This window comes from Lithobates pipiens, unplaced genomic scaffold, assembly GCF_037356315.1.
Source record: "Lithobates pipiens isolate NorthernLeopardFrog02 unplaced genomic scaffold, aLitPip1_a1.2 Scaffold_8, whole genome shotgun sequence".
NCBI lineage: Eukaryota > Metazoa > Chordata > Amphibia > Anura > Ranidae > Lithobates > Lithobates pipiens.
The window spans coordinates 647519075-647530686 of NW_027507903.1; the positions used below are offsets into that span (position 1 = coordinate 647519075).

Consider the following 11612-nt stretch of genomic DNA (forward strand, 5'->3'; position numbering starts at 1 on the left):
TCCACGGCCAGACACGCCCCCCCTCTCATAAAGTTAACAGTACTAATTTCAAAGAAAACTGCGATGATGTCACTGTCTCTTCCCAAAGTATCTTATATATTTTTGCTAGCAATTCTTTCGTTTCATTTTATACGACTCCATTGAGTCAACTGCATCTTTCAACGTCTATTTGGTTGAAAATAAAGTATACGTGTTTTAGACTTTATCACACGATTGGGCGTTTTTCCTTTTTTATCTATTTTGTGACACGCCAATTTGAATAATTTTCGAACGGACCGGAACGGACGACGTTCAAGGAACACCCGAAGGTGTGGGTCATTCTTTACCTTCCTATCCGGAAAGGTGATTCGAGTCATCCATCTACACGTGGAGTGTCGGAGGAACGATCTTGTCCGATCCCAATCGTTGGGGAGTTCGTATCTGCGCTTATTAAAGATGGCTCTGGTAAGCCTTCATTACTTACTTTAATTGTACAGTGAAAGAATTTACGTGGTCAAGCACCTATACCAGTGATATCTGGGACGAATTTTAAAGTTTTATTCACGTTCAACTATAAAGTTCCATTTACGGTTTCACTCAACGAACTTATATCTTCACATGTATGGGCCCTTGTAAATCACTAAATTTTTTCAAAGCATGGGACTTGTTTTGATTTGTTTTTTAATTTTGTTGTTTACTTGTTCACTTAATCACAGGTTTGTGCTCTACAGCATTAAGCTGCAGTCCAAATAATTATTTGTCCTTCCAATAGTTTTTTTGATCATTTTTTTGGTTTAATAACCCATTTTTTCATTGCACTACATGCACAAGTATATTGTTTAACACTGAGGTTTTACTTTTTGAAACATTATCTTTGAAAGTTTTTTCCTTATTTATTGTCTCACTATATTCAGTCACCTGGCATATATCAAGCGCTGCACTGTTTTCACATTTTTGTTATTTAGACCTAGTATCTGGTTCTTTGTGCTCAGCTGCTTTTCTCTGAATTGAATTTTCTCTATACCAATTAATTTTTTACCAAGCGCAAGTTTTACTCTTTTTGTCTTCCCAAAGTATCGCCAATGCATTAACGGTTCTCCTGCAGATCATTGGATTTATGCGGTTGGGTGGCCAGGTGACGGTTCTCATAAAGCTTTTTCTTTTTCCCTCCAATCCCTTTCACATATGGCGGCTTACAAGGCGAAATCCTCGGTGGTGAGGAGGCGGTAGACACAGGGGGGAAGGAGACGGAACTCCTGATACCACTCCGGCAACTCCAGTTGATCTATCTGTATACTGTTACAAAACGTGGGTATCTCATCCGGGGTACGTAGGAGGTATTGTTTCCCGTTGCTATTCACCTGTAACGCAAATGGGAATTTCCACCTATATTGTAACCCTCTTTCTCTGAGGACATCAAGGAGAGGTTTAAGTGCTCTTCTATTCCTGAGAGTGATTAGGGAGAGGTCTTGGAACAATTGGATTACAGTTTCAATAAACAGAATCTGATCATTTTGCCTTGCTTTTTGGAGTATTTCCTCTTTAAGGGCAAAGCTAGATAGGCAGCATATTATGTCCCGAGGGGGGGCTGGGTCAGGGGCTCTAGGTCTTAACGCTCTGTGTGCCCTGTCAAAGTCAATGGGCGATTCCTGAGGTCTTTCCAGAAGATTATTAAACACTGTACAGAGGACTTGTCTTATCTGCTCTGTTGGTACAGATTCTGGGATACCTCTGACTCGTATGTTACACCTCCTGCCCCTATTATCCAAATCTTCCAAATGTCTATTTACATTAATCAGATGCTGTGAGTGGTTAATTGAGACTTCTTCTAGCCTTTGTATGGCTTTGTCTCTGTGCCTGCCTGCCCTCTCCCTTGCCGCCATTTGTTCAGTCAGCATTAGGATGTCTGTTTTCAAATCAGTGATCGCTGTGGATAGCGATTGTTTTAATGTCTGCTGCTATGTCCATCATTGCTGAGTGTGTAAGCGGCTGGTCTGGTGATAAAGTGTTCCTTACCAGATCCTCAGAGTTTGTTATGGAGTCGGCGTCATAGTCCTCTTCCTCCTCCCTCGTGCTGGAGCGCGCCATCTTGTCCTCCACCGCACCTCTCCTTCCCTGGCTCTGGGACATGAAAAGCTCCGGAATCTGCTTGTGTTTTGAGGTTCCCGGGGTGCGGGGGTGATTGTGATGTGCCCCTCCTCTGGATAACCTTCCCATTCTGCAGTGTAATGATCGCTGGGCTGAGAGAGCTGACACACCGCTCCGGAGCTCTGTCTTCAAGCGGCCATCTCTCTCGTGCCAGGCCACGCCCCCTTTTTTCACAAAATTTTTTTTTTTTTTTTTGATTTATAGCACAAAAAATAAAAAAAATACTAGTGATTAAATACCACCAAAAGAAAGCTCTATTTGTGTGAAAAGGGATGCAAGTTTCTTATGGGTACAGTGTTGCATGACTGAGTAATTCTCATTCAAACTGTAAGAGCGCTGAAAGCTGAAAATTGGTCTGGGCAGGAAGGGGGTGTAAGTGGCCTGTATTGAGGTGATTAAGAAGGACTTTTTGTCTCTTCTTGCTATCCTCTGGAAATCTACATTCAGTTGGGTATATTTTCCCTTCTCTCCATTGCCTTTTTCCTTCTCCTTATTTATTATTATTATTATAGGCATGGGCATAGCATAATGGGTTGCAGGGGTCACAAACGCAACCCCACCCCTAACCCCAGGGGGCCCCTGCAGCCTCCCTGACATATTATCATATCTTCCACAAAGTCCTGTTCCGATCTGCCCTAGGGTCCCACAGCCACGCTCCAGTACTGGGCTTCCACTATGCCTTCCACAGTCCACACCCGTTTGTTCTCATTGGCTGGGGAGAAGCTGTGAGCCATTTCCTGAATGGAGAGGAGCATGAGGTGAGAACAGCCCAGGATGGGGAAGTATCTGTGCTGTGTGCTGGCAACATGGAATGGTAACCGAGCTCAGCGAGTTAAGAGGAGGAGAGTGCCGTCCTGTAGCCATGATGGGACCGATGTCACTAGTGAGGTATGACACTGCTCCGTGTCTCCTAGTCACCAGCTGGGATTCTCTGTACCCCCCACCCGGGGATGTCTGCTTATCCCACTTCTGTGACAACTCGGGAAACGACACACACCTCCAGGAGGTGACCTTACCCCAACATCTGCCAACACTGACAGAGAAACCTTCAGAAATTGCTAAAACAAATCCCTTAACGCCTCCTGAGGGGCTGCAGGTTCCAGATTTTGTGACACATGGCTTTGCCCCCCCAGATCTAAGTTGTGCCCCACCCCAGCAAAGCCCCCTAATCGCCCCCCCCTTACCCTGGATGCTATGCCCGTCTGCTGAGCTCCTTTCCCAGTACAGCACTCTATACTTCTCCTCCTCCGCAAGGCTGAAATCACATTCCTTTACAACACAGCAAGTCAGCCACGATCTGCACAGGGTGTATCTGCCTACTGAGACTACATTGCCATTCCAACCAGGGGATTTCCCAGGTCATAACAACGGAAAAAAAAGGATACCCCCTGTGAAGGCTGACAGACTGTGTGTATAGGAATGTGATTTCAGCCCTGTGACGTGTGGGGGGAGGAGCTGTATACAGTGCTGGGATGGGAAAGAAGCTCTGCCAAGTGACCTGCCAGGGGTCCCTGTCCTCTGATTCTCCAGTGGTGAGCCCTGTCCTCTGATTCTCCAGTGGTGATCCCTGTCCTCTGATTCTCCAGTGGTGATCCCTGTCCTCTGAACTCCAGCGGTGATCCCTGTCCTCTGATTCTCCAATGGTGATCCCTGTCCTCTGATTCTCCAGCGGCAATCCCTGTCCTCTGATCTAAGGAGGAAGTCTGGGAACTCAAAACTCTTAAGCCACTTTGAGTATCTTGGCGGGTGGTGGGTGTATCTGCACGCACGGTGGAAGTGGTGGGTGGTAGTGGGTGGGGGACCCAGGTCAACTTTTGCATCGGGTCCACAAGCTACGGCTTTGATTATAGGCTTACCTATAGGTAAAAGTAAGAGATGGGAGTTTACTCCCACTTTAAGCTGGTCATAGATGGGTAGAATTTTGAATGATTTTTTTTTTAGGAAAAGTACGTTCTAAGATAATTTGTTAATTTTTTTTTAATCATTAGCGGGGTCAAATTGATGTTAATTTTTTAATTCAGTGATGAGAACATTCGAAGGGGCAGGATGGAAAATTTTTCTTGATAGAATGAATTTCCAACAGTGTATGTGGTTTTCATTCGGTGAAGTCTATTCGTTCAAAGATCAAATTTTTAGGGGAAACAAAATCTTTGGAGCGACAGTTGAATGTTCTGAGAATTTTCATAGGAATTTTCCTAAGAATTTTTGTTTAAAATTCTATCCATCCAGTTAGTGTGCCATGTTTCTTTCCACATTTATCTCTCTTCCAATGTTGGGAGGTATGATTATCTTTACTGCTGTGAGAAAATCCTCCCCCCTCTGTACTCTGATCTCCGTGTCAAATATCACATATATGGCCCAGCCTCGCCCTGTGTAGGAGGAAGTGACCCTCCCAACTGCATTCTTCTCCGGTGTCAGAGAAGTTAACTTCATTTCCTCGTCTGCTGTCAGCGATGGCGTCTGGGGATCTGAGAGCTGAGTTGGAATGTTCCGTCTGTCTGAACATTTATACAGATCCTATAATGCTAAAATGTGGACACAACTTCTGCCGGAACTGTATTGATCGTGTGCTGGATACACAGAAGGGGTCTGGAGGTTATTCCTGTCCAGAATGCAGAAAAAGGTACAAGGGTCGTCCTGCTCTGCAGAGGAACATAACTCTACGTAACATAGTGGAGAATTTACTGTCTGCTCAGCCACTTCAGGAGGAGTCCGGGGTCATCTGTACTCAGTGTGTGGACTATCCTGTACCTGCTGTTAGATCCTGTCTACATTGTGAGGTTTCTCTGTGTGATAAACACCTGAGAGTCCACAAAAAGTCCCCAGAACACGTCTTATGTGACCCCACCTTGTCCATGGAGAGCAGGAAATGCTCCGTCCATAAGAAAATCCTGGAGTATTACTGCACTGAGGATGAGACCTGTATCTGTGTGACCTGCAGTTTGGCTGGAGAACATCGAGGACACCAGGTGGAGTCACTGGTTGAGGCTTCTGAGAAGAAGAAGGAGACACTGAGGAATGTTCTGCAAAAACTTCTAAGAAAGAGAGAAAAGATGGAGGAAAGAGTCCAGAGTCTGCAGGAACACAGGAGGAAAGTAGAAGAAGAAGCAGCTGGTGACACCGAGAGAGTCACTGTCCTGTTGGGAGATCTCAGGAGACGTCTGGAAGACCTGGAGAAGAGAGTCCTGAGGGAAATCTCCGGGAGGGCAGAGCGGATCTCCATCTCCATCCGGGATCTGGAAATAAAGAAGGAGGAGCTGTCCAGGAAGTTGCGTCACATTGAGGAGCTGTGTAACGTGACGGATCCACTGACTGTCTTACAGGAATCAGACACAGGTGACTTGTGTGATACTGAGGATGGAGATAATGAGGACAGAGAGAGATATGAGGAGCTCCTCCATGATGGAGGGGGTCTGGATGTGGATGGGATATCACACACATTACACACAGGTTTATCTGATATAATAACAGAGGTAAATGTATACTTCCCCATACAGGAAGCTGCAGACATATTACTGGATGTAAATACAGCTCATAATTATCTCCATATATCAGATGACAGGAAAACTGTATCCATGTCAGATAGAAACCAGAACCACCCCAAAACACCAGAGAGATTTCAGTATTGGTCTCAGGTGTTGAGCAGTCGGAGTTTCTCCTCAGGGAGACATTACTGGGAAGTGGATGTCGGGGGATCAGATCTATGGATAGTCGGGATGTGTTACCCCAGTATAGACAGGGGAGGAGGGCAGTCACTGCTTGGAGATAATAACATGTCCTGGGGTTTGTACAGGAATGGTGATCAGTGTACAATAAAACATAATAGTAATGTGATCTTCTTACCCCCCAATCTCTCCAGTAACAGAGTCAGGATATATCTGGATTATGAGGTCGGACGGATCTCCTTTTATGATCTGTGTGACCCGATCCGACATCTCCACACCTTCACCACCACCTTCACTGAGCCCCTCCATGCTGGGATAGGTGTATGGAGAGGTTGTATAAAGATACATGAGGGGAATCAGGAGAAATCTGTCAGGAGACTGGTGGCATCGCAGGGAGGAGGGATGGGATTGGTGGAATATACAACCAATAGAATAATGCAGTGGGTGGGGCTTTAGTTAGTATCCTGCAGGGTTTTTAATATAAATAAGTATAAGTGAGATTTCTCCCTCTGTCACTGATCACTGCAATTGGGTATAATAGCTGTCCAGTTACTGCAGTAACATGTTCCTATTGGTCAGTGAGGAAATGGGCGGCCTATATAATGATCTACCTATTATCAATCTATCCCACGATAATCTGCCATATTATTTTCTTTTTAATTGGTTAACAGAAATTTAACACAGTGTGTGACATCAGCAATCTCCCTCCTCCTGCCCCTCCCCCTCCCCCTACTATTTGCCCCTTTGCCGTATGCAGTCACTCTGTGCAGGGTCCAGTCCAGTCACTGTGATGGGACAGATCTCCACTCTTTCCTCCCACCTATTCTATGTAATCTATACTAGGGGGTGGAAATCAAAGTAAAAATCTCAGAGGAAACATATGAAGAAATGAGCCCAAGATTTACTAGTGAAAGAAAAAAATGGGATTTATCACTAATATAATGATATTACTATAATAATGTATGATTACTAAAACTGGAATGTGTCCGCAATAGAATGTGTCCCCAATAGAATGGATTCCCAATAGAATTCTATGGGAATCACTTTTATAATGGATCCTAATATGAGGTGTCCCCATAGAATGGATCACCGATAGAATTCTATGGGATCACTTTTATAATGGATCTTAATATAATGTGTCCCCATAGAATGGATCACCGATAGAATTCTATGGGATCACTTTTATAATGGGTCCTAATATGAGGTGTCCCCATAGAATGGATCACCAACAGAATTCTATTGGATAGAACACATCAAGCACTGGTGACTCTCTCATGATCAGCCTGCATGGATACTGATTGAAGGACTCGCTCTCCACCCTCCACCTAAGCCCTTGTACACATGGTCAGACATTCAGACAACCAAATCTGTCGGGTTTTGTCCGACGGGTTTTGTCCGAAACTGTTGCATACACATAGTCGGACAAAGTTGTCAGAAAATCCGATCGTACGTAACGTGATGTCGTTATTTCGTTAGGACGGGACTACGTTCAGGCTGGTAGCCAATAGCTTTGGTCTAGGAATTTGATCTGAGCATGCGTGGCACTTTGTCCAATCGGAATTCTCTACACATGATCGGATAAAGTCCGATCAGATCATGTTGTCAGAAAATGTTATAGCCCAGCTGGAAAACTTTGTCCGTCGGATATTCCGAAGGAACCAGTCAGATGGAACCCACACACTGTTGGATTATCCGACAACACGGTCCTATCGGACATTGTAATCGGAATGTCCAACCGTGTGTACAAGGGCTAAGAACGTTCTCTCAGCAATGCTACTCAAATACAAGCCCCCTCACCACAGCTTAAGCTCTATTAAAGCCTCTCTACCCCGTCCTCTATAACGCAACCGACTTCAGGCATTCTCACTCACACCCTACGCTCACTCTCCACTCACACCCTACGCTCACTCTCCACTCACACCCTACGCTCACTCTCCACTCACACCCTACGCTCACTCTCCACTCACACCCTACGCTCACTCTCCACTCACACCCTACGCTCACTCTCCACTCACACCCTACGCTCCCTCTCCATCGTAGTGATGGAATTGCTTCGGGACTCAAAGTCAGTAGCTGGACTCAGAGTGGTATGCGGCAAATCGGAGGTCTTTATAACAACTCTTTTCTGCTATCCTTCTGAGAATCCAAAGACATGCAGGTAGGTTAATTGGCTTCTATCCAAAATTGGCCCTAGTATATGAATTGGGACCTTGGATTGTGGGCTCCTTAAGGGTAGGGACCAATTTGAGTGTGCAATGTACAGGGATAGGGACAATTGTAGACACTCACTCAGGTTGAACTGGATGGACTGGTGTCTTTATTCAACCTTACTAACTATGAAACTGCAAAAAAATGTAATCGCAATGAGTACATGAACATAAGATCAATTCTTCAAGCTCTTAAACACAAAGATAATAATCTTCTCTTGGACATCCTTTTATGACTCTCCCACTTCAGCCAAGAAAGAAATCTCACATCTCTACTTCACAACTACTTCATTTCTCCATCCCTCTTCGTAAATTGCATTCCTCCCTACAACTGCCTCTAAAGATTTCCAAATGTATCTCACACTATAAATCCATACATAAAACCTTCCCCAAATGGTATTACACTCCGACCAAACTCGCCTCTATTTTCCCAGATGATTGGCCAAACCGCTGGAGATTGTGCGTACATCCTGGAACCCGGTACCCCATCTGGTGGGACTGCCCATGTACTGTATCTCCTCATACTGGCTAACAATTTCAGACTTTGTAACATCTATAACAAGCTCCGCAGAGCAACTCAGTCCGCAAATGGCACTTCTTGGTGAGGGTACCACAGACCTCCCTCCCAACTCAAAACTATAATTTCTCACGTTCCCATAGCAGCCAGACTGGTTCTAGCACGCAACTGGAACCAGAACCCCCCCTTTGTTTGAAGAAATTCTACGCACTCTCAACAATCACTTCCTAATGGAATTCTCATTTATGAAAACTCATTTACAAATCCCAACTTTTATGAAAAATATGGGACCTTTGGATCAAGGATAGCAGGAGTTCCTCCATTCAAAACCCTTATTATAGCCCACCTACAAGTCCTACAAATGACTAACTCAATTGGATAATCTACTCTTACCTCAAATTACACACCTTTTCAAAACGTTGGAAGCAATTGGACACCGGCATCAGTGGGCATACCCCGTAAAACCGGCTGTTTGTGCGACCCATTCCCCTCCACCTCCGAACCTATGCTTACTAAGGTGACCCCTTTCCTCCGGTTTTTCTTTTTCTTGTTGGTAAATATTCTTACTTATACTATATTGTACAACTGGTAGAATATTTGTGCACCATTTTGTACATTCTCAATCTTTGAAATTTAATAAATATAAAAAAAAAATAAAAGTATTCTATTGGCCAATTTTTATAATGGATTCTAATATAATGTGTCCCCATAGAATGGATCACCAATAGAATTCTATTGGATCACTTTTATAATGGATCCTAATAGAATGTGTCCCTATAGAATAGATCTCCAATAGAATTCTATTGGATCACTTTTATAATGGATCCTAATAGAATGTGTCCCCATAGAATGGATCACCAATAGAATTCTATTGGATCACTTTTATAATGGATCCTAATATAATGTGTCCCCATAGAATGGATCACCAATAGAATTCTATGGGATCACTTTTATAATGGATCCTAATATGAGGTGTCCCCATAGAATGGATCACCAATAGAATTCTATGGGATCACTTTTATAATGGATCCTAATATAATGTGTCCCCATAGAATGGATCACCAATATAATTCTATGGGATCACTTTTATAATGGATCCTAATATGAGGTGTCCCCATAGAATGGATCACCAATAGAATTCTATTGGATCACTTTTATAATGGATCCTAATATAATGTATCATTGTGATGTTGTATCTTATAATCACTAGATGTGTCCTGTTGATGGGAGCAGGAATTAGGAAAGGAGATGTTAATGTGAATAAAGTTTTTTTTTTCCTCTATAATAGTGGTATAAAAGTGGTGGTGATATAGCAAAAAAATAGCTCACCCCCACATACTCCTTCACATGGGGAAAGCGGTGTCTGGGGGTCCCCCTATCAATAAAAGGGGCTTCTAGATTTTGTTAAACCCCCAAAACCACCAGCCAGGGTTGCAACACCCCCACATTGAAATCAGCATAGAAATCGCACAGTATTTATCAGCAGATATACAGTGCCTTGAAAAAATATTCATACCCCTTGAAATTTTCCACATTTTGTCATGTTACCACCAAAAAAAAACGTAAATGTATTTTATTGGGATTTTATGTAATAGACCAACACAAAGTGGCTCATAATTGTGAAGTGGAAAGAAAATGATAAATGGTTTTCAAAACGTTTTACAAAAAAAAATATGTGAAAAGTGTGGGGGGTACATTTGTATTCAGCCCCCTTTACTCTGATACCCCTAACTGAAATCTAGTGGAACACATTGCCTTCAGAAGTCTCCTAATTAGTAGAGTCCACGTGTGTGTAATTAAAAACTCAGTATAAATACAGATGTTCTGTGAAGCCCTCATGGGTTTGTTAGAGAACCCTCGTGAACAAACAGCATCATGAAGGCCAAGGAACACACCAGACAGGTCAGGGGTAAAGTTGTGGAGAAGTATAAAGCAGGGTCAGGTTATAAAGAAATATCCCAAGCTTTGAACATCTCATTGAGCTCTGTTCAATCCATCATCCAAAAATGGAAAGAGTATGGCACAACTGCAGACAAACCAAGGCATGGCCGTCCACCTAAAAATGACAGGGCGGGCAAGGAGAACATTCATCAGAGAAGAGCCAAGAGGCCCATGGTGACTCTGGAGGAGCTGCAGAGATCCACAGCTCAGGTGGGAGAATCTGCCCACAGGACAACTATTAGTCGTGCTCTCCACAAATCTGCCCTTTATGGAAGAGTGACAAGAAGAAAGACATTGGTGGAAGAAAGCCATAAGAAGTCCTGTTTGCAGTTTGTGAGAAGCCATGTGGGGGACACAGCAAACATGTGGAAGAAGGTGCTCTGGTCAGATGAGACCAAAATTGAATTTTTTGGCCTAAAAGTAAAACCCTATGTGTAGTGCAAAACTAACACTACACATCACCCTGAACACACCATCTATCATGTAGATGTTTTTCTTCAGCAGGGACAGGGAAGCTGGTCGGAGTTGATGGGAAGATGGATGGAGCCAAATAAAGGGCAATCTTAGGAGAAAAGACTATAAAAAAAGACTTGAGACTGGGGCGGAGGTTCACCTTCCAGCAGGACAACGACCCGAAACATACAGCCAGAGCTACAATGGAATGGTTTAGATCAAAGCATATTCATGTGTTAGAATGGCCCAGTCACAGTCCAGACCTAAATCCAAATGAGAATCTGTGGCAAGACTTCAAATTTGCTGATCACAGACGCTTTCCATCCAATCTGACAGAGCTTGATATATATTACAAAGAAGAATGGGCAAAAATGTCCCTCTCTAGATGTGCAAAGCTGGTAGAGACATCCCCAAAAAGACTGTAATTGCAGTGAAAGGCAAAGTACAAAGTATTGACTTAGGGTGGCGCAATACTAATGCCCCCCCACACAGGTATGGATTTAAAGGGGAAGGCCTACGCCAAAAAAACGGCATGGGGGCCCCCCAAAGTGCATAGCAGACCCTTATTCGAGCATGCAGCCTGGCCAGTCAGGAAAGGGGGTGGGGACGAGTGAGCGCCCCCCCTCCTGAGCCGTACCAGGCTGCGTGCCCTCAACATGGGGGGTGCTTTAGGGAAAGGGGGGCCCTGTGCCCCCCCCACTC

General features: G+C 44.0%; 1 protein-coding gene across 1 annotated transcript in view; it reads left to right on the forward strand.

The window, feature by feature from the left end:
- LOC143962456 (uncharacterized) overlaps positions 1-9178 on the forward strand; it is a 30526-nt gene extending 21348 nt beyond the window's left edge. Inside the window, exon 3 of the mRNA XM_077471726.1 lies at positions 4521-9178. Within this exon, the coding sequence (XP_077327852.1) occupies positions 4521-6248 (1728 nt within the window). The 3' untranslated portion in view covers positions 6249-9178. The remainder of the gene's footprint in view (positions 1-4520) is intronic.
- Positions 9179-11612: the final 2434 nt, after the last annotated feature.